We start from the raw sequence: 23,594 nt of genomic DNA, 5'->3' as shown, positions 1-23,594 counted from the left end.
GGGAAGGTGTAGCTGTCAGTCTGGCTGGGGTGAAAAAAGGCCGCAGGTGCCTGGGGGGCTTGGCATTTTTGGAGAGGGTTTGTGGGGGGGGGAGGCATATGGAAATTGAATTCTGCTGAGTCGTCCCCCCCCAAAAAAAACACCCCAGTATTGAGCTGTAAGACTCACTCCAGGCTTTTTACATTGGTGGAGGGCAAAACGCTCAAAGCAGTGAATCTCCAGTTCCCTTGAAAATAAAAATAGGAATATAATAATAATTTATTATTTCTACCTCGCCCATCTGGCTGGGTTTCCCCAACCACTCTGGGAAGCTTCCAACAGAAGGTTAAAAATAGATTGAAACAGCATTCATTAAAAACTTCCCTAAATAATAATCATAATATTCCGCTGGTGGACCACTTAACAAATTTGCAAGTCTGTTGTGGCAACTGCCCTGCATCGCTCTAGATGCATTGTGGTTTTTCAATGTATCTGCATTGCTTCTTTTATTTCTCCATTTCCGCTTCTGCATTACAATTTGAATCCCCTAGAATTTTATAGAATTGGGAGTGTTCTTCCCAAGCATCAGAACGAAGCCTGAGGACCCCCAACCGCTTTCCGCATGCAGGGAAAGGGCTCAGCGCCTTCTGCGATGCCCAGTGGAGGGCAGGTTGAGGTCCTGCAACTCATTTATCTGTTTTTAATCTGGAAATGCCAGGTGGATTTGCTAGCCTACCTTGGAAGCAAACTCTTCCACAATGCAGCAAAAGTGCAATTACCGTAATCCGAACCAGCGCCCTCGTCTGTCCTATTTGGGATTAACAGGTTTTACCTCTTCTGTTGCAGGCATGGAGAAGACTTGATTGTCACTCCTTTTGCACAGGTAGGAATCTCTTCAGGGTTGGGGTCTGCGCTTGAGGGAATGAGAGTGGGAGGAAAGGCTAGGAATTACTAAAGGTACAGGAACCCTATCTGTGGTTTTTTGCAATTACTGAAGGTGCAGGAGCCCTGCAGTTTTTTTGCAATTACTAAAGTACATGAGCCCTGGAGGTTTTTGCAATTGCTAAAGGTACACGAGTCCTGCTCTTTTTTGCAATTACTAAAGGTACATGAGCCCTGCAGGTTTGTGGTTTGCAATAGTTAAAGGGATTAGCCACGACTGGCTGCATCAGCATGCATGAGGGGGAGCAAACATTGCATGCAGCTGATTCTGAAAGTACTTCCTTCCTTCCTTCCACCCCCTCCAGGTCCTGGCCAGCCTGCGGACGGTGCGCAGTAACTTCGCCATCTTGACCCACCTGCAGGAACGCCTCAGCAGCAAGTAAGTGAGTGAGAGAGAGAGAGCTTTGCACCAATTGAAAGTGTGAGATGGGGGTAGTAATTTGGAGAAAGTACAGGCCTTTTTCTCCTAAAGTATACTGCATTTTTCTATGTAGAAGACTATATTTTTGCCCAGATTTTTACAGTTTAAAATTGGGGGTCGTCTTACACACGGAATGTTGCAATTAATTATTTCTTAATTGCTTCGAGAAATGTTTGAAAACCAGAACACTCACTTCACTCTGACAGGGACCTGATCACAATCCCCTCTGCCGCCAAATATGACACTGGGGGCTCAGAGATGCTCTGTCTCTTACAGGAGAGCGTCTGGAGTTCCCAACCTGCTGCCCACATCTAAAGTCAACCTGCCAGGTGAGTTCCATCTGGGCCCTGACAATTTTTTTTTTTGGGGGGGGAAGGTGCCCACCAGTGAAATGTGGGTATGCACAGAAGAAAGCCTTCTGTTGCCCTTGTGCCAGAAATCCCCTATAAGAAACCCTACAAGGAATTTTTTTGCAATTAGGAAAGGTGCAGGGAAGCAAAATGTGGGGTGAGTAGACAACTAAACACACCGACTCTTGGAACCAGGAATAGCCAGACCCCTAAGTGTGGGACCTGAACTCCATGAATTTGTCTCATCCTCTTCGGAAGCCCCCTAGATTGACAGCTGTCATTCCCTCCTGGGGGAGCCAGTTGTATTTTATTTGTGAAGAACATTCCCCCTTTTAAAAAAAGATTTTATTCATAATTTTTCCACAAAACCAATGAAAGAAGTTGACTCACATCAGTTCACAGTTGGATTCCTGGAGGCAGACTTAGTTACAAATATGTACATGTGGATCTGCCCCATATGGGGGGATAATCCCAGTGATTCTGAGAGCTAGCAGAGCAGTCCTAGCTAGAAGCGGGTCAAACGAAGAAGGAAGTAAAAAAGAGAGAGAGGTGCTGCGTGACTCGTCCTTTTGTTACCTGGACAGGTAAGGTCACATGCCAAAGGAAGGATGCTGCAGCCAGGAGGAACAGGAAGTTTCGACCGGCTGGAGCAAACATTCCCTCGCGTGTCTTCTCTAGCATTACAAGGAATGCAGTACTTGACTGCCTCTCATGGATCACATCCCACAATTTATTCATTTTAGCTCATTTACTCAGCGTCAGGTGCGAAAGGAGGATATTCCCAGCCCCATCGGGAGACGCCAGCAGGACCTGAACCCGGGACATTCTGCTTCCAAAGCAGGCTCTCTAAGCACCAGGCTGTGGTCCTGTTAAATTGGGGTCATGCGTGTTTTAAAACATGCAGAGCCTGAGGGAGGTGGCGAGGTCTGTGGCTGTCAATCAAAGCATCTTGGAGATTCACTGGGTCCGTGGCAGAGGCGGGGTGTGTGTGTGTCATATCCCGGTTCCCAGGGCCTTCCCGTCTCCTCCCTGCTCTGCACAAAGCATCTGCAGTCCGCTTACGACCCGGGAAGTTCCTTCCTCCCTCCCTCTCCTGCTTTCTTCCTCCCTCTCTTTCTCTTTTCTAATGCCACCTCTGCGGCTCTAGCCTCCGATTGACGTCACTTCTTTCATTATTCAAAAACTCTCTGCTTTTCGCTCCTTCCCCTGTCTCTGCCTCCGGGCCTGCCTCCTTCTCTCTCTCCACCATGCCACCCTGACCGCCTGGTCCCTGCCTGCATTCCCCCTTTGCCCGACCTCTGGCATTGAGGAAACTCGTGAGCCGGGTGGTGTGGAAGCCACAAATGCACACAAATGCACAGATACACAAGACTCAGGCCATAGGAAGAGCTTATGCAAACGAGGCAGATGTAGACATGGCCGCTTGGGGAGATTTAAAAGGGGGCACCACGGCTAGGCTCACTGCTGGGGGCAGGAAATGCCTCTGGGTAGGAGATGGGAATCTCCTGCCTCAAACCCTGGAGAGATGCTGCCTGCCTGTGTAAACAACACTGAGCTAAGTGGACCAGTTCTCCTCCCGTTTAAACCAGCCCTTTATTTGGACTGGTGAAATGACCGCGGTGATGGAGCAGCTGCTTTGAATGTGGAAGGTCTCACCGGGGGGCACCCAAGGGTCACCCAACCCCCTGGCGGCAGCCTCTCCATGCTGGGCATGTCCCCTCGAGAGCTGCTGGCGCTCCGTGCAGACAGGATTGTGCCTCTTGCCTCTCCGCAGAAGATGCTTCCCAAAAGCTGGCCGTGGAGACCCTGGAGGAACTGGACTGGTGCTTGGACCAGCTGGAGACATTGCAGACGAGGCATTCGGTCAGCGAGATGGCCTCCAACAAGGTAAGGCGCCCGGCTCAGGGTGGGACCCCCAGCCCCAAAGGGACAAGGCTCAACCTCAGTCCGTTAGCCGCCATCCTGGATGGCATCTGGCCTGGCAGAAGAGGATGCTTGAGGTGGGTCAGATCCAGCAACCAGCCTCGGTTTATGTTCTTTTTGCAAAGCCAGGGATGGAGAATAAATAAAGCGTTGGGAAGCTGTCTCTCTGCCAGCTGCTTTTCTCTGGACACACACGAGAGGGAGAGGCAGAGAGCTTGTTCCCTGCAGGTGGGCAATTTAGCCTCCTTCCAATGCCCGCCTTGCCCACCCAAAGGCAGCTCCAAAGCAGGGCCGGATTGAGGTTTGATGCGGCCCTCAGTTCCTGAAGGCAATGGGGCCCTTTCTATGTCCAGCTGTCCTTTGTCAACTACAAATTGCCACTCTTTTTTGTGTTGAATAGATGCTAGATGGTCATTGATGGACCTCATAGGTATCTCAAGCCATTTGCACATCACAAACGGGAGCCTGCACAACACAAAACACTGTTGCTGCCTGTAGGTTTTGTTTTATTTGTTTTTTATCTTATCTTTTGGAAATGTACATCCAGGTATTTTCCCCTTTACATTTTTTGGGGGGGCCCAAGAGAGTGGGGCCCTAAGCTAGAGCTTGTTTAGCTTCTACGCCAATCCTGCACTGGTCAGATCCAGCAACCAGTCCCTGTTTATGTTCTTTTTGCAAAGCGGGGAATGAAGAATAAAAAAAGCGTCGGGAAGCTGTCTCTCTGCCAGCTGCTTTTCTCTGGACAGGCACGAGGGGGGGGAGAGAGATAGCCTTTCCCCTGTGGCAGCTGCCCCCCTCCCAATGCCCACCTTGCCCCCCAAAGGCAGCTCCGAAGTCTTGCCCGCTTCTTCCGTCCTCCTGCTTCTCCCCGTGCGCGCCTTGCAGCTGCCTCTGGGTACCACCGCGCGGTAGCAGCATCCCCAGTCTCCCGCCAGCCAATCGGGAGGTGGAACGGGCTCCTGCCCCTGCGCCCGCGGCTTCTGATTGGGCGGCCGCCGAGAGAACAGCTCACCTGGCGCATCCCTCCGGCTCGGTGATGCAGGGGGACCCCCGTCGCCAGCGCTTCCTCCTCGCCGCCGCTGAGCTTTGCAGAGAAACCCCCTTTCCGTTCTTTCTTTTGGCGGGGCTTTTTTGAGGGAGAGAGATTTCTTTCCTCCTCCCTTTTTGGGGGTTTGGGGGCTCAGGCCCCCCGTCCATGCAGCTCCGTGGCCTGGCTCCTGCGGGGCAGGTGGCGGTGCGCTTCGGAGGAGGAGAGGAGGGTCGGCTTGCGAGCAGCAGCGCGCTGGGCAGGCGGGGGACCGGGGACGGTGCGATGCCCGACGCCAGCCCCCCGGGGTTGCTCGTGTTCCAAGACCCCATCGCCCAGGTAAGCAAGCGGAGCACAGGTGCCCCTTCCAAAGGTTGGCAAGCGAGGGGGCAGCAGCAGCAGCAGCAGCAGCAGCGGGGACTTCTGTTCTGCTGCAAAGGTTTGGCACGGTTTTTGTTTTTAAAGTGTGTGTGCCCCCCCCCCAGCCAGGGAGGGGTGTGAGTGCATGCTTGATCTGTGAGACTCGCCATCTCAGGATGTGTGGGTGTGTTTTTTTTAATTTTTTAATTTGTTTAAAAATATTTTTTATTGAATTTACCATTTTTATCATCGTCACAATCATTCTTTCAAAAACAGAATACCTTATAAATCCTCAACCCCCACCCCCACCCCCACCCCAAGTGACTTCCCTCAACTTCCCTTTCTGTTTTTTTGGCATATTATCTCTCCCTGCTCATTGGTTATTTCTTATTCTTTAATTTTGTTGTTGTTGTTTAGTCGTTTAGTTGTGCCCGCCTCTTCGTGACCCCCTGGATCAGAGCACGCCAGGCCCTCCTGTCTTCCACTGCCTCCCACAGTTTGGTCAGACTCATGCTGGTAGCTTCAAGAACACTGTCCCACCATCTTGTCCTCTGCTGTCCCCTTCTCCTTGTGCCCTCCATCTTTCCGAACATCAGGGTCTTTTCCAGGGAGTCTTCTCTTCTCATGAGGTGGCCAAAGTCTTGGAGCCTCTGCTTCAGGATCTGTCCTTCCAGTGAGCACTCAGGGCTGATTTCCTTCAGAATAGAGAGGTTTGACCTTCTTGCAGTCCATGGGACTCTCAAGAGTCTCCTCCAGCACCAGAATTCAAAAGCATCCATTCTTTGGCGATCAGTCTTCTTTGTGGTCCAGCTCTCACTTCCATACATCATTACTGAGAAAACCAGAGCTTGAACTATACGGGCCTTAAATAATTCTTCTTCTTCTCTTATCATTTTAACATCCTGTTTCTCTTTCTACATTTGTTAATTGCAAGTGTTGAGTCAAACCCTGCGTGTGAGTCCATTCCTTTACAATGATTATGTAAATCTGACATAAATGGCTCCCGGGTCTTGAGGACTGGAAGCTTGCTTTGTTTTTAAGGACTAGCTTAGTGGTAGAGCGAACTGCCCTGCAGGTTGGATCCCCAATGGCACATCCAGGTGGGGGTGGGAAAGTATTTCAAATGTCAAAAAAAAGGAGACCCTTTCAAAACCTTGCATTTGGGGGGGGGGACGACAACACCCTAAATCTCAAAGTCTTGCTAATGCTTTTTAAGGATTTCAATATTTACCGATCTCCCTAGTGAATCCAACAGCACCCATTGTTGCAAATGCTTTAAAAACCACTCAAACTGGAATATAAACCCATCGTTTTGCAAGCTGCCCCGAATATGGAATCCCTCCTGCCCCCCCCCCGGCCTCCACCATGTTTCATAAAATTGTTTTGCCTTGACTCATTTCTGTGTGTGCTGCAGCTGGCATCCCGTAATTGCAACTTTTATGGGTCTCCTGCAGTTCTTGGGACTTCTGAGAGACCCTCCCCACCTTTTTACGAGGAGCTGAGAGGCGTTGCCATTCTCTCCCTTACACGTCACCCCAAATCTCTGAGCTACGAGAGACTCCGGGAGTCCCAGACATTTGGAACGAAAACAGTCAGAGACTGCTGGCTTTGGGATAGATGGTTTTATTTGCTCCTCTGTACAACCTGAGCATACAGGACAGAGACTCACAGCACCAAGGCCCCCCAACAGATCTCGCTTTGGATCCAGCAGAGAGCAAGCAGGTCTCTGTGTCTCCAGCTTCCAGCTCAGCTCACACCCAAAAACTCTGGCTCATGGTTTCCTACCTAGCAGCTAGGCAAGGGGGGCAGAGGAAAGAGCCCCACCCCTTAGCCTGGAGGGCCCCCTATGTTTAGTTGCAGCTCCTGCCACCTGACTCGCACTTTTGGGGTGCTGATGAGGACACTCAAATGCGGGGCCAGATTTAGGTCTGATGCGGCCCCCAGCTCCTGAAGGTAATTGGGCCCTTTCTATGTCCAGCTGTCCTTTGTCCACAACAAATGGTCACTGTTTTCTGTCATTTATGGACCTAATAGGTATCTCACCTCTAGGCACTTGTCAAAGGTCAGGTGAGTTCTACAGGGAGAGGAATCGCAGCTATCCTGGAAGATCTTTTCTTCTAGATCAGTTGTGGGGGACCTGCACCCCTTCAGACGTTGCTGCACTCCAGCTCTCATCATCCCCAGGCAGCGTGGACTAGTGGTCGGAGTTGAGTACAAACGTAGACTTGCCACGGACAAATTCAATGATATTTGGAATTGGTGTTCATAAATACCGTATTAGGTTAAGGTTACCTACAATAACATATTTTGGGGGGGTAATGTGTACATTTTTGTTGTCACTTGTGGGTGCTATTTTCTTATCTCCTTTTGTGTCTTATCTTACTCTGTGCACTTGTAATCTTAATAATAATAATAATAATATTTATTTATACATACCTACATACCTACATACATACCCTGCTCATCTGGCTGGGTTTCCCCAGACACTCTGGGCTGCTTCCAACAAAAGATTAAAAATACATTAAAACATCATTCATTAAAAACTTCCCTAAAGAGGGAATAAAGAGAAGATACAGTGATACCTCGGTTTCCGAACGTCTCAGAAGTCGAACGTTTCAGTTTCCGAACGTTGAAAACCCGGAAGCAGATGCTTCCATTTTCAAACGCGCCTCAGAAGTCAAACGGCTTCCACTGAGTCCTGTCCCCCCCCCCAGTCTCCCAGAACAGATTGCGTTTGAAAGCCAAGGTACCACTATAACCACTATATATATATATATATATATATATATATATATATATATATATATGCAGGTTTTGGTGTCTTCGGGTGTCTTCCCGTGTAAGAGTAGGGGTGTCTGGGCGACGTTTCGACGAGGTCTCACTCGTCATCTTCAGGCTGGTGCTTTCGGCTTCTTGTTACTGGAACAGAGCAGAATCTGGTGTTTGAGTTCCTATAAATACTGTTGAGGGGTGTGGTGTATAGCCTCCAACGTTCTGGGCAGAGAGGAAGTTCCTAGATTAGTGTGCCTTTTCTTCTTTTGTTCCTTAATTACTTGAGGGATATCTTGAGTGATTTCATGAGTGATATTCTGAATACCCCTGGGTGGGTCATTAAGTGTAGATTAGTTGCTAAAGCTTTCGTGTCTTGACCTCTTGAGCTTGTGAAGAGTTTTTCTGAGAAGATGGCTGTGCTGCATTTAGTTGTGCTCTGGCTTGGCTTCGTGTATAGGGGCGAGCTGTGATTTTGTGCCTAGTGCCCGCCAGATCTGTGTAGGGATTGCAGGGGGGTGCAGCATCCGGAGGTGCCACTATAGTTTGGCTACTGGATGGAGTCTGTAATATGTCTGTGGAGAGGGTCTGGGTTTGGGTCTGGTGTGGTTGATTGGTGACGGCGTTCTGTGTGCCTCTGGTTCTGGTGTCGGTTTTTGTGGGGAGGGCTAATTTCCAGATGTCTGGCAGGCGGGACGTGTCGTCACGCTTGTTCATGTTGTGAGGGTGTTTCTCTATCTCGATGGCTTCCATGATTATTCTCTTGTGGTGATGACAACTGACATGATTATTCTCTTGTGGTGATGACACTTGACAACTGAGTTACAGAATCTCTCAAATGTGTTAATCGCCAATGGATACCAGAAAAACAAGGTTACGAAGCTAATCCAAAAAGAAACACCCCCCAAAAACCAAGACACAGAAGAAAACAATGGCATGGCCCTCCTTCCTTATATCAAGGGCACTACAGACAAAATTAGCAAAATCCTCCATAAACACAATATCAAAACAGCCTTCTGCACCAACCAAAAAATAGCCAATATCCTCAGAAACCCAAAAGACAAAATCCAGCTGGAAAACCAAGGGGTCTATGAAATACCCTGCAAAGTCTGCCCAGCCACGTACATTGGACAAACAAACAGACGAATAAATGCACGTATCGCAGAACACAAGAATGCCGTCAAAAAAGAAGAAAAAACTTCCTCTCTTTTCCAACACATGAAAGAAACAGGACACGAAATTAATTTTGCAGATTCCAAATTGCTCTTTAACATGGAACATCACCACAAGAGAATAATCATGGAAGCCATCGAGATAGAGAAACACCCTCACAACATGAACAAGCGTGACGACACGTCCCGCCTGCCAGACATCTGGAAATTAGCCCTCCCCACAAAAACCGACACCAGAACCAGAGGCACACAGAACGCCGTCACCAATCAACCACACCAGACCCAAACCCAGACCCTCTCCACAGACATATTACAGACTCCATCCAGTAGCCAAACTATAGTGGCACCTCCGGATGCTGCACCCCCCTGCAATCCCTACACAGATCTGGCGGGCACAAGGCACAAAATCACAGCTCGCCCCTATACACGAAGCCAAGCCAGAGCACAACTAAATGCAGCACAGCCATCTTCTCAGAAAAACTCTTCACAAGCTCAAGAGGTCAAGACACGAAAGCTTTAGCAACTAATCTACACTTAATGACCCACCCAGGGGTATTCAGAATATCACTCATGAAATCACTCAAGATATCCCTCAAGTAATTAAGGAACAAAAGAAGAAAAGGCACACTAATCTAGGAACTTCCTCTCTGCCCAGAACGTTGGAGGCTATACACCACACCCCTCAACAGTATTTATAGGAACTCAAACACCAGATTCTGCTCTGTTCCAGTAACAAGAAGCTGAAAGCACCAGCCTGAAGATGACGAGTGAGACCTCGTCGAAACGTCGCCCAGACACCCCTACTCTTACACGGGAAGACACCCGAAGACACCAAAACCTGCATTCCTGTACCCGTGAAAATCTACAAAAGCATATATATATATATATATATATATATATATATATATATATATATATATATTTGCTTTCGTAGATTTTCACGGGTACAGGAATGCAGGTTTTGGTGTCTTCGGGTGTCTTCCCGTGTAAGAGTCGGGGTGTCTGGGCGACGTCAAAACGTCGCCCAGACACCCCGACTCTTACACGGGAAGACACCCGAAGACACCAAAACCTGCATATATATATATATATATATATTAAAAGGATGGTGGAGTCAAGCCACATCTAGAATGGATCTCTGCATCCCATCTGCCCAGAGGCACCTCGCTGCCTCCCAGAGCCCTTTCCTATTGGGCCATGAGGACTAGAAGCAATTCTCCCCACTTGCCAAAACTCTCATCCCTTGAAAACACAGCTCTTAACTTTCGGTGCAATGCAAATCCTCCTGCAGCGGAGGAGGCTGCCTATGAGCTGCTCCTTTGAGTTATTGAACTATTTCCTGCTCTCTCCCCACAGTTCAAAAGGATGCTGAATCGGGAACTGACCCACCTCTCCGAAACCAGCCGCTCTGGAAACCAAGTGTCGGAGTACATCAGCAGCACTTTCTTGGGTGAGTCCCCCAGGGCAGCGCAATGGGGAGATGGAGAAGAGAAGGTTTGGGGGGGAAGGATCACTTGCCTGCAAAAAGGGGAGCGCACAGCACCTTTCCTGCCTGGCCTCGGTGCTGATCATGCCCAGGTTGTGGGTTCAAGCTGCACTCTTCAGCAGCCCGTTCTCACTCTAAACTCCTTTTGAGAGGCAAACTGTCCATAGCTAAAGGTAAAGGTAAAGGGACCCCTGACCATTAGGTCCAGTCGTGACCGACTCTGGGATTGCGGCGCTCATCTCGCTTTATTGGCCGAGGGAGCTGGCGTACAGCTTCCGGGTCATGTGGCCAGCATGACTAAGCCGCTTCTCGTGAATCAGAGCAGCGCACGGAAACGCTGTTTACCTTCCCGCTGGAGCAGTACCTATTTATCTACTTGCACTTTGAGGTGCTTTCCAACTGCTAGGTTGGCAGGAGCAGGGACCGAGCAATGGGAGCTCACTCCATCACAGGGATTCGAACAGCCGACCTTCTGATCAGCAAGTCCTAGGCTTTGTGGTTTAACCCACAGCACCATCCGCATCCCCTGTCCATAGCTTAGTGGTAGTGCGATTCCCAGGTCAGGCTGGGAGAGGTTCTCCTACCCGAAACCCCGAGGAGTTGCTGCCGTTCAGACAGTGCTGAGCGACAGGGACTAGTGCCAGATTTACGTATAAGCTAATCAAGCTCTAGCGTAGGGCCCCACTCTCTTCACTCTCTTGGGGTCCCCCCAAAAAATTAAAGGGGGGGGGACTGAATGTACATTTCCACAATATAAGATAAAAAACAAATACAATAAAACCTACATCCAGCAACCGTGTTTTGTGTTGTGTCAGCTCCTCGGATGTAAGTCATGGGCCCCATCTGCTCCCTCAAGTATCACCAGTTTGCTCCTTTCTATATACAGGGTGCCTGCACTCTGCACGGACTGGTTGCAGGGCAACATGCGCAAATGGCTTGAGATACCTACGAGGTCCATCAATGACCACATAGCACAGGCATCCCCAAACTCAGCTCTTCAGATGTTTTGGGACTACAACTCCCATCATCCCTAGCTAACAGGACCAGTGGTCAGGGATGATGGGAACTGTAGTCCCAAAACATCTGGAGTGCTGAGTTTGCCTATGTCTGATATAGCATCTATTCAACACAAAAAACAGTGACAGTTTGTTGTGGACAAAGGACAGCTGGACATAGAAAGGGCCCCGTTACCTTCAGGAGCGGAGGGCCACATCAGACCGAAATCTGGCCCTGACAGGGACCAATGGTCCAACTCTGTAAAAGGTAGCTTTACTATGTAAATTATTTGGAACCATGAGGACTAGCACCTCCAGTAACCGAGGTCCTGTTTGTGGGCTTCCCATCTGGCCAGCCACCTCCTTACGTTTTGATATCTGCTTTTTAAAAATTAAAACATCGGCGCTGGATTTAAAACACAGTGCAGGAAAACAAGAGTGTGTGTGTGTGTGTGTGTGTGTGTGTGTGTGTGTGTGTGCATGTACACACACACACACACACACACACACACACGTGTATATATACAGCGAGTGTTAAGCCAGAGGTTCCCTTCCTCTGTGTCTGTGCGTTTGTGACGGAGGCAAGAGCGAGAAGAAGACTCTCGGGGTGAGGTGGGGAGAGAGACCCCGTCTGCTCTCTGGAAACATCACTTTGGGGAGAGGACCGGCATTCCAGCACGCAGCATCTCCCGTTGCCATGGCGTCGGTAATATTATTAGCCTCCTCTGACGTCAATCCTTGCGTGCCTCGGGAATATTGGGGCGGGGGTCTCCCTCGGAACAGCGGGAGACTCGTGCGAGGGGCTGGGCGGGAGGGGGATATTCGACATGGGCCGCCTTTGCTGTGTCCTCCAGAGACCAGGCTCCAGAAAAGGACCAGCCAGGGCCCTTTTTAAGGGGGGGGGGGCTTTAAAAAGAGAAGGGGATTGGGCAAGCAGGGCTAGAATCAAGGAGGAGAACGAGGAAAGCCGGTCCTCTCTCCTTCCTCTTATCATCCCCGGTGCCAAATCACAGACTGTAAGCTCCTTGTGGCAGGGACCTGTTTTCTTTGGGCTTCGAAAAGCTTAATGCAAATCTTCGCCTTGTGGATAATTTATTTTTGGGGGGGCTGTGTGTCGCTTCTGATGAGGTTTTATTTCATCCTGCCTGTGGGAAACTGCTCTCCACACCCCCAAGAAAGTTCTAGTTTGCTTTGTTTCATGGTGGGCAATCAAGAGGGTCATCCCTCGACCCCACCAGAAGTGGCATGTCCCGGAGTCAATTTGCACCTGTGTTTTAATAATAATAGTAATAATTATTATTTGCACCCCACCCATCTGGCTGGGTATCCCCAGCCACTCTGGGCAGCTTCCAGCAAAATATTTAAAATGCCATTAAAAAAAAAAATCAGACATTTTTCTTTCAATGAATGGCATGCAGTGAATTTTATATCCACCCCCCCCCCTGCCTGTTTCAGACAAGCAGCATGAGGTGGAGATCCCAACCCTGGTCCCTAAGGAGAAGGACAAAGAGAAGAAGAAGAAGAAGCGGCCGATGTCACAGATCAGCGGCGTGAAGAAACTGACGCACGGGTCCAGCTTCCGCTGTGTGGCTGCCATCCCTCGCTTCGGAGTCAAGACGGAGAAGGAGGGTCTGCTGGCCAGGGTGAGGAAGAGGGCAGGTGCGGGGCTTGGGGGAAGCTGGTTCCCGGTTCCAGGAAACTGGGTGCGGATCTGATTGTTATAAGAAAAAACACGGCTCCTTTTTGGTACCCAAGAGCCTGTCTAGAGTCCTTAAGTAGGTTCTCTCTCAGTCGGAGAAAATAACAGGCAGAAAATACTGAGAAGCAAAGAGGCTAGTAAGCCTGATCATTTTTAACTGTTGCCACAGGGTCCTCACTCCCCACACGCAGGAGGGAGGAGGACCCCAGAACAATGGGGTGCAAGCTCTTACATAGACTCCTGAAATTGCCCAAAATACATCAGACATACAAGACAGAAAGAGGTGGTCTCCAGCAGAGCTCTGACAGCCCTGCCCTCTCCTCCTTAGGAACTGGAAGACGTCAACAAGTGGGGCCTGGACGTCTTCAAGATTTCTGAGTACTCCGGCCACCGCCCTTTGACAGTCGTCATGTACAGCATCTTCCAGGTGAGAGGGTGCCCTGGGGGGCGGGTGCTTGGAGTTTGATGGGGGGGCAGTGGGGACCTCTACCAGCCAGCCTCTTCTGCACCACCCTCTCCCATAATAATTTATTCTTTATACCCCACCCGTCTGGCTGGATTTCCCCAGCCACTCTGGGCAGCTTCCAACATAATATTAAAATACAATAATTAATCAAATACTAAAAGCTTCCCTAAACAGGGCTGCCTTCAGATGTCTTCTAAAAGTCAGATAGTTGTGTATTTCTTTGACATCTGATGGGAGGGCGTTCCACAGGGCGGGCGCCACTACTGGAATTGATGTGGATCATCATAAAAGATGTGGGAGGAAATGATTCATAATAGGAGCCACAAAGGGGAGGATAGAATTCCAGGAGATTCCTTGGAATCTTGTTTTCAAGTTTCAAGTTTTATTGCGGCCAAAGCCAGTGACACTAAACACCACAAGATCAAACAACAAGAAATCAACAACAACCTCAGAAAAAAAAAGAAAAAAAAGGTTACACAAGGGAACTTTGCAGTGTGCCATTCAACAGAAGAGATTTACGCTTCCTAATTACTAAAGTGCAAAATTTAGCCACCTCATATGATATTGAGCTTGAGGAATCTTCCAGGAGGTATTTTCGGAGAATTTCAGGGGAGGATTCCAAATAATATTGAAGGGGTATAAATTTTGATAGTAGCGGTAAAATAGGAATCTTGTTTTGATGATTCATGTTTGATATATCTCTGTAAAATTTTAATTTGAAAAACCAAATGAATAAATTTAAAAGGGGAGAAAAAGAAAGAAGTCCTTCCTTTCATCTGCCCCAAATCTCCCGACATTCAGCCCACGAATGTGCGCAATTTAATTGACACCTGTCATATAGCCTCTCACTTGCTGAAAAGTCTCAGGCCATGGTGGGGCATGGAATGAGAGGCCCCAGGCTTCCTGCATAGAGACCCCGTTTTGAGACCCCCACCACGCTTTTGAAAAAGTGCTTTTTCGAAGACTGAGAAGTCTTCTGCACCCTTCGCCCTGTAGGAAAGAGACTTGCTGAAATCTTTCCAAATCCCTGCCGACACCTTCATCACCTTCATGATGACCTTGGAGGACCACTACCACGCGGACGTGGCCTACCACAACAACATCCACGCGGCCGACGTGGCCCAGTCCACCCACGTCCTGCTCTCCATGCCGGCTCTGGAGGTGAAGCGGGAATTCTGGGGAAGGCGGGGAGGGGAAGAGTTTGGGGGTCGCACAACATAACTCTGCTGGCCTTTTTAGCTTGTGGCTCACAGTATCATAGAACTATAGTGTCGGAAGGGACCCTGAGGGTCATCCAGCCCAACCCTCTGCAATGCCAGAATCTCAGCTTAAGCATCCATAGCAGACGGCCATGCAACCTGCTGAATCTCTAGTGGCAGAGAGTTCCGCAGGACTGGGCTGATGACACTAAAGACTTGGTTGCTCATTGCTTTTCAACTTGGGGAACAGTTTATATTGCAGGTTACCCTGTGGTCCTCGGATGAAGGTGCTGTAGAAATTTAATAAATGAATACAATGAAAAAATGAGCAACAGCATTCCAGCAGTTGGGCTGGTGAAGGAATAGGAAGACCTTGAGCCTGGCTCAGTAGTTGATTTCCCCCATCCGAAAACTGGCTGCCCCATTCTGCCCCAGCCTTGCAGGAATCCAGCCTTGAGGACCACAGTGGTCACTTGCCTCCTGACCGTGCCAATGCTCAGCCTGGCTCCCCAGTTTGAGTTTTGCTCACCCCATCCTTAGCTTTGTCCTCCTCACTTTCCTCCCCTTTTTGTCTCCCCTCCATCTGCTCGCTCCAGGCCGTCTTCACCGACTTGGAGATTTTGGCCGCCATCTTTGCGGCCGCCATCCACGACGTCGACCACCCCGGGGTCTCCAACCAGTTCCTGATCAACACCAGTGAGTAGGCCGTGGCGGCTGATTGGGGGCAATTCCCATCTTTCCAGCTGTTCCTGAGAACGTCCCCTCCTGTCCTTCCCTCCTTTACCTGGGGCAGGTTTGCCCCACTTTGCATAGGATGTCCCAAAGTGAAGTGCAAAAAGCCATAACAAGAAGCCATAACAAGAGGGCAAGATGCCTGGACTAGGAAAAGGGCCTCTTGTAGCCTGATAGTTGTGCAAATGTGTGGGATGTGATCCATGAGAGGCAGTCAAGTACAACATTCCTTGCAATGTTCCTCCTGGCTGGAGCATCCTTCCTTTTGCATGTGACCTTACCTGTCCAGGTAAGAAAAGGGCGAGTCACGCAGCACACCTCCCTCTTTTTGACTTCTTTCTTCGTTTGACCAGCTTCTAGCTAGGACTGCTCTGCTAGCTCCTAGAAGCACTGGGATTATCCCCCCATATGGGGCAGATCCACATGTACATATTTGTAACTAAGTCTGCCTCCAGGAATCCAACTGTGAACTGATGTGAGTCAACTTCTTTCATTGATTTTGAATAAGATTGTGGCGGCTTTATTCTTTTAAGAGGGATTCAAGGGAATTTACCAGGAACGTACAATTCAATCTGAGACAGATTGAATTGTATAATAGTGAGAGGCTCACACGAGCCTGCAACCAGATATCTGGTGTGCACGTTAAAAGGGAAATGTAACTCGCCTACATAAAAGAACTTGCTAGCGCAAGTTAGGAAAGATATGAATAAACAATATATCCTCTTCTGCCACCCGGAACATACCCACAAAATGTTGGTTGGCTGCTTCAAGCCCCTATGTGAATCTGCTCCCTTACTCTCTTTCTCACCCACATATATGGCCTCCTCTGATCCGGAGACATCACCTGTCAAACTGACCACCCTTTTCCCGCCCCTAGATTCGGAGCTGGCGCTGATGTATAATGATGCGTCGGTCCTTGAGAACCACCACCTGGCCGTGGGCTTCAAGCTCTTGCAAGAGGAAAACTGTGACATCTTCCAGAACATCTCCAAAAAGCAACGGCAGTCTCTTCGCAAGATGGCCATCGACATGGTGAGGAGCTCAGGGCTTGGCTTATTTGGGGGGCTGCTCTTTTGTTTAATATTGCTTGTTTTGTTCGATAGATTATAAACACTGTGTTTATTTGTTAATCATATAATATGGCTTTCCTTTAGTTGTGATGTTTGGCTTATTTTTTAGTTGTTGCCTTGTTCACAGTATTTTATAGACTGCAATTGTTTCACTGCAGATTTGCGGTATTTGTGATGTTCTAATACGTTTTATCACGTTGTTATTATTTGTTGTTTGCAAGCCGCTTTGGGATTAATTTGAATGGAAAGCGGCATAGAATAAAATCCTTCCCCCCCCCCCCGTGGTTTCTGGTCTCAGGTCCTGGCAACAGATATGTCCAAACACATGAACCTTCTGGCTGATCTGAAGACGATGGTAGAGACCAAGAAGGTCACCAGTTTGGGGGTCTTGCTTTTGGACAACTACTCCGACCGCATTCAGGTGAAACTTCTTTTGGAGGGGACAGGGGTTTGATGATCCTTCAGGTGGAGGGCAACCCCATCCAGGCTTGACTCATTTCTCAGACACACAAACCTGGCAGGATTCGAGCTCAGCTCACTTTTGCTCATCCATCACAGGGGAGTCTGCTGCCCACCAGGCAGACTCCTCCATCGGTGTCATGGGCATAACAATAATAATAATTAAAAATAATTTATTTATACCCCACCCATCTGGCTGGGTTTCCCAAGACACTCTGGATGGCTTCCAACAAAAGATTAAAAATACATTAAAACACCAGTTGTTAAAAACTTCCCTAAAGAGGGCTGCCTTCAGATGTCTTCTAAACGTCAGATGGTTGTTTATTTCCTTGACATCTGACGGGACGGCGTTCCACAGGGCGGGCGCCACCACCGAGAAGGCCCTGTGCCTGGTTCCCTGCAACCTCGCGTCTCACACTGAAGGTGCACCAGAAGGCCCTTGGGAGCGGGACCCTGGTGTCCGGGGTGGAGACGCTCCTTCAGGTCTACTGGTCCAAGGCCATTTAGGGCTTTAAAGATGAGCCCCAACCCTTTGAATTGTGCTCGGAAACGTCCTGGGAGTCCAATACGTTCCTCCAAATGTCCCCGAGGGTTCACGCTTGACAGCAGCGCATCTCTGCCCTTCCAGGTGCTGCAGAACATCGTTCACTGCGCAGACCTCAGCAACCCGACCAAACCCCTGGAGCTGTACCGCCAGTGGACGGACCGGATCATGGTGGAATTCTTCCACCAGGGAGACCGGGAGCGGGAGAAGGGCATGGAGATCAGCCCCATGTGCGACAAGCACAACGCCTCCATAGAGAAGTCCCAGGTGGGTGCGCCAGGGGGGGCTTGTCGATGGGTTGGGGGGCACCCTCCAAGGAGGAGCCACACCTGGAAACGAGGGGGCTTCCTGCGGAAATGCCCTGTCTTTCGAGTTACAGCTTCATCTCCCCACACAATTGTGAGCCTGTCGGGGGTTTCCGATGCCGGTTGTACGTTCAAATATTTCTCCCTGTCCGCTTTCTGTGACCATTCACCAAACTTTCCGCTTGCACCTTGTAGGATTCCCTTTTGGAGGGGGCCACAGACATCTTCTGCATCTGGTTTCCTAATTTATTTTATTTAATGTTTTGACCAAACATTTGATTTAATGTTTGGACAGCTTTTTCCCTTTTCTTGTTCTAAGGAGAGCGGGCGACGCCTCTGGTTCATTTCTGAGTTTTGCCAGCCGGTTTCCAGTCACACCTTGTATTTCTCTGAGCCACTTGCAAAAATGCATTCTTTTATTTTACTTTTTGAGCTTTGGTTCTGAATTGAGACTGGCGTCCTGGGAAGCGAAGGGCGTTCCTTGCTTCTGCGTCCTCTCAGCCCCTGTCTTTGTCTCCCTTCCGGCAGGTGGGATTCATCGACTACATCGCTCACCCGCTCTGGGAAACCTGGGCTGACCTCGTCCACCCGGACGCCCAGGAGATCTTGGACACCCTTGAAGACAACCGCGAATGGTACCAGAGTATGATCCCGCACAGCCCCCCGCCGCCCCCCGACGGGCTGGCGTCCGAGAAAGGAGCCCCTGACAAGTTCCAGTTCCAGCTCACACTGGAAGAGGAAGACGGAGAGGAGTCGGGCGCTGAGAGCCCCCTGGAAGAAGACCACAGCGAGGCCAAAACCCCAGGGACCACCGATGACTCAGAGTCGGCCCCCGAGCCTCTGGCGTCCCCCATGGACAAGCAGGGCAGCCCCCCAAGAAACGTCCTGGCGATGCAGAACTTTGATAACCGGAGGACACTCTTGCAGAGTGAGGGGGGCTCTGTCACGGGGGCCACCACCAAAAGGAGCACAACTGAGGCCGGTCTTGATCCAGAAGGGAATATCACCTTCCTGCCCCTTGGGACGTAACGGGGGAAGTGGGGTTGGGGAAAAGGCACTGTTGTCGCTCCATCTTGGCGGCGTCACGGGGTGGGTGTGTCTTGAAAGGCCTCTCCGCCACCGGAAAAGGTCCGCCATGGTGGTTTCCTTGCCCTCTTCCTGAGAAAACTGTGGAAGAACGCCAACGGCGGGCATGTGCCCAGGGGCAGAAGGCCACGCCTCACCCCTCCTGTCTTCCTCCCACCATTTTCCACCCTGGGTTGTGCCACAAGCCCAGCCGTGGGGAGAAATCTTCCCCCTTCCCCCTGGGACCTGCGTGGTTCCAATGGGACCGAGCCCACGGGAGAAGAGGATCCATGGGCGACCGCAAGCTTTGTGGGCAGAGGGTCGCGAGTTCCGTCCCTGACAACTCCCTTTTTTTGTTTTTTTAAAAATGATTTTGGGTGACCTTGCCGGGCTGAGAAAAGGCCTTTCTCCCCGTCTGTGAGACTGACTTTGAGGATCCGTTGGGGGTCAGTCCAAACACATATGAACCGCCCAACTTGCATTCTCTCCAAATGTTGGTTTCACTGGTGGGGTGGCGGAGCTTGGGCTGTGCGTGGTCCAGGTTCGAATCCCACTTCGGCTTGAGACCTTGCGTGCGACGTGGGGATGGATGGGTGAGTTGCACTGGACTTGAAAAGGCCCCTTTGGGTGTTGCAAGCGGAGGGCTGTGCAGAGAGAAAGCCCCCAACGCCGCTCTCCCCAGCACAAGCCAACCAGTATCCCTCCAGTGAGAAACTGCCTCCGGTTATGGCTCTTCACCCAGCAGGCTCCCCCATGGGAGATTCACCTCCTTTATCGTCTCCCTTTCTAAGTCTGCTCCTGGAACCTGCAGGAATCCAGGCCTTGCTCCGCGTTTTCTCGCCCCCGATAGCCGCGCTGGAAACAAACTTCGGCAGGCTAACGTCCCGCGCTGTCTTTTCTCCTCGATGGAAATATTTATAGACAGCTATTTTTAAAAAAGAAGAAGAAATCTGCCACGTTTTTTCTCTCCAAGGCACTGCTTCGGAATGAAAACACCCCTTACATTTCCTCCCCCACCCTTTCCATTTTCCATTTCCCCCTTTTGCAGTGTCCCCCCCCCCCCCAGAAAGGGCAGAATGGATATAAATACTTTCAGGATTTGGGAAGAGATGAAGCTGGGTATTTTGAAAAGGAGATGGGGGTTGGGGATGTTCTCGGGAACAAAATAGGAAGTGAATAAGACATCCAGGGGGTGTATGTGAGGGGGAGAGACCCTGCAGGGTTAATTCATCTTTAGAGCAGACCCCTTAAGACTCTAAGAATCTTATATACAGTGGTGCCTTGGTTCTCAAACTGAATCCGTTCCGGAAGTCCGTTCCAAAACCAAAGCACGTTTTCCCATAGGAAGTCATGCAAAATGGATAAATCCGTTCCAGACTTTTAAAAGCAACCCCTAAAACTGCAATTTAACGTGAATTTTACTATCTATCGAGACCATTGATTGATAAAACGAAAGCAACCACCAATGCACTGTGCTACAAAATAAATAAGACAGTATTGTAGATGGTAAATTTCTTTTTAAAATCTTGGCTGCCCTGATGATAGTCATTGTTTGGGTGGTGGGCTTTTATCCATTTCCGCAGTCACACAATCAATCCATCAGCAGCTGAACTGGGTTCCGCACGGTCACAGAAACAAATGCACAGAAAAAGCCTCAGAAACAAAAACGCAAAATAAAGAGCAAAAACCAAAGCGCCAAACTTAATCCGTTCCGGAAGTCCGTTTGACTTCCGAAATGTTCGAAAACCAAGGCGCAGCTTCTGATGGCTGCAGGCACCCAGGAAACAATAGCCGACAGCCGCATTGGACGATCGGCTTCTGAAAAACGTTCCAAAACTGGAACACTTCCAGGTTTTCGGCATTTGGGAACCAAGACATTTGAGTACCAAGGTACCACTGTACAAGCAAGGAAATTGGGATGGGGGGAGTCCCCAAGCCACAGCAAACGAGGATACCACCTTTAATTTATTAGATGAGTATACATTTTACGGAGTTTTTGTAGCCTTAAGTTTTAACAATAATAACCTGGACGTGTTGAATTTGAAGTGTGCTAACCCTCACAACCAGTCCGCTCACCCCTATTTCGTTGTCCGATACTGATATTACTGTGACTTGTGTTCAGAAACACTGCGTTATGTGTGCGTATATAATATTTTTTTTCCACATGGCACTTTGAGTTTCCTGACTGGCCTCTGAGCCCTTGGCTGGGAACCGCACCTTGTTTTTCTACGGCACCTTGTCTCCCCCAGTATAATTTCCATGTAAAAAAACCAAATGCTGATTTATTTTATTTTATATATATTTTTAAAATCATGCTATAAAGCTACAGCACTTGAAACCTAAGTCTCTGCACCAAAGATCTTGCGATAACAGAAAAATGGCCAAAAAAATGTTGGTGGGTGGGAAGATGGAAGTGCAGTGAGTTGGTTGTGATTCTTATGATTTATGGAATTGATATACCACCCTATACCCAGAGGTCTCAGGGCGGTTTGCAGTGGCAGTGATGAGGCGAGGGAGAAGGAGAGACAGGAAAATTTGGGAAGAAATTCAAAGGAAGAGAGAGCCGACAGTATGATGGCTGAGAACACATTTATTATTACAGTATTATTATTATTATTATATATACACCACTTCATTGTTAAAAAAAACCTTAGAAGCAGTTGGAAGCTGGGGCAACCCAATCAGATGGGCAGGGTACAAATAATAAAATTATTATTATTACGCTTATTAAGGGCACCAGAGGCTACTAGGCAATGTGAAAGAGCCCTCCTCTTTTAAACCTTCCCTCTTTCCCCCAGAATACACTTTGAGAGGCATCATTAAGGCATCATCACTACATCACTAGCATGCCACAAATGGGGAGGGGTAAGAGGTAAAAAATAAAGGACCCCCGGATGGTGAAGTCCAGCCAAAGGCGACTCTGGGGTTGCGGCGCTCATCTCGCTTTCAGGCCGAGGGAGCCGGCGTACAGCTTCCGGGTCATGTGGCCAGCAGGAGAAACCGCTTCTGGAGCAGAGGGACACCATGACGGAAACCAGAGCGCACGGAGGGACACCATGACGGAAACCAGAGTGCACGGAAACGCCGTTTACCTTCCCACCGCAGCAGTTTATCTACTTGCGCTGGTGTGCTTCCGAACTGGTAGGTTGGCAGGAGCTGGGACAGAGCAATGGGAGCTCACCCCATTGTGTGGATTTGAACCGCTGACCTTCTGATCAGCAAGCCCAAGAGGCTCAGTAGCTTAGACCAGGGGCGGCCAACTCCCAAGAGACTGTGATCTACTCACAGTTAAAGACTGGCAGTGATCTACTGAGCTTTTTTTTTAGGAAGAAATGCCCCATTTTGGGAGGGAGGACGAAAGCCCTGTTTTTTGGGGGTGCAGGGCAATTTAAACGTTTAACTTTTTTTGGGGGGAGCCAGTGATCTACCACAGACATCCAGTGATCTACTGGTAGATCACTATCTACCTGCTGGACGTGCCTTGCTTAGACCAAAGCACCACCTGTGTCCTAGGGGAGGGGTATACAAGGGTTACACAAGTTTGACCTTAGGTCTCTTGATCAGACACCTTTCCCCAGGCCTCTGAAGTCCCCATCACTGAAAGAACAAGACAACTCTTGACATCTCCTTGCCCTCCACACTTGTCTGGAGATGGGCTTTCAGAACACCTGCCTCTGCGGAGGTCTCTTGTTGCCCCCTGGGTGGGGTGCTGTGGTTGCCCTGTTCCTGCTTCTTGGTTCATGGAGGGAGGTGGAGCCCAAACTCACCTTTCTCTCAGGGTTCAAATGGCGTTGGAATGAGGAGAGTGGATTCAAGTATGGATTTTCCTACATATTTATGAAGCTAGGCATCTTCCCTGGGCTGTCCAGTCGAAAGGATACACTCAGGCATAAGAGTTGTACCATTGCAACAACTGTCAAGATGTGCCCCCCATGTCATTTCCGTAACACTGTTTCAGTCGTTCAGTCCTTCAGGGCATCTCTAGGGAGGAACTCTGCCCAAAGCCCTCAAGAGCCCCTGCTTCCTACACTGCTCTTGAGACAGCTCCTTTCTTCAGAACCATGAGGACTAGACCTGGGGTAGGCACCCTAAGGCCCAGGGGCCGGATCCAGCCCAATCACCTTCTCAATCCGGCCCCCGGATGTGTTTTCACATGAGTAGAATGTGTCCTTTTATTTCAAATGCACCTCTGGGTTATTTGTGGGGCATAGGAATTCGTTCATCTCCCCCCCCCTAAAAAAAAATAGTCGGACCCCCACTGAAAAGGTTTGCTGACCCCTGAAGGACCCACCCTTCCTTCCTTCCTTCCTTCTCTTTCTCTCTCTCTCTCTTTCCTTCCTTTTCTTTCTTTCTTTCTTTCTTTCTTTCTTTCTTTCTTTCTTTCTTTCTTTCTTTCTTTCTTTCTTTCTTTCTTTCTTTCCTTCTCTCTCTTTCTATCTTTCTCCTTCCTTCCTTCCTTCCTTCCTTCCTTCCTTCCTTCCTTCCTTCCTTCCTTCTCTCCCTTTCTCTCTTTCTCTTTCTTCCTTTCTCCCTCCTTGCTTCCTTCCTTCTCTCTCTCTCTCTCTCTCTCTCTCACCTTCTTTCCTTCTCTTTCCTTCCTTCTTTCCTCCTTCCTTCTCTCTCTCTCTCTC

General features: G+C 49.4%; 1 protein-coding gene across 3 annotated transcripts in view; it reads left to right on the top strand.

The window, feature by feature from the left end:
• Positions 1-21,301, top strand: part of LOC309522778 (3',5'-cyclic-AMP phosphodiesterase 4C-like) — a 54,833-nt gene extending 33,532 nt beyond the window's left edge. For all 3 annotated transcript variants that reach the window (XM_082206333.1, XM_082206334.1, XM_082206335.1), the window contains 13 exons: positions 826-862; positions 1,227-1,300; positions 1,619-1,671; positions 3,467-3,579; positions 10,300-10,393; positions 12,880-13,067; positions 13,452-13,550; positions 14,586-14,750; positions 15,385-15,484; positions 16,398-16,552; positions 16,889-17,011; positions 17,678-17,860; positions 18,427-21,301. In XM_082206333.1, the coding sequence (XP_082062459.1) occupies positions 826-862; positions 1,227-1,300; positions 1,619-1,671; positions 3,467-3,579; positions 10,300-10,393; positions 12,880-13,067; positions 13,452-13,550; positions 14,586-14,750; positions 15,385-15,484; positions 16,398-16,552; positions 16,889-17,011; positions 17,678-17,860; positions 18,427-18,927 (1,885 nt within the window). In that variant the 3' untranslated portion in view covers positions 18,928-21,301. The remainder of the gene's footprint in view (positions 1-825; positions 863-1,226; positions 1,301-1,618; positions 1,672-3,466; positions 3,580-10,299; positions 10,394-12,879; positions 13,068-13,451; positions 13,551-14,585; positions 14,751-15,384; positions 15,485-16,397; positions 16,553-16,888; positions 17,012-17,677; positions 17,861-18,426) is intronic.
• Positions 21,302-23,594: the final 2,293 nt, after the last annotated feature.

The sequence above is a fragment of the Podarcis vaucheri genome (genome assembly GCF_965113315.1).
Source record: "Podarcis vaucheri genome assembly, chromosome: 18".
Classification (NCBI taxonomy): domain Eukaryota; kingdom Metazoa; phylum Chordata; class Lepidosauria; order Squamata; family Lacertidae; genus Podarcis; species Podarcis vaucheri.
This window is presented reverse-complemented; position numbering and strand designations above follow the sequence as displayed.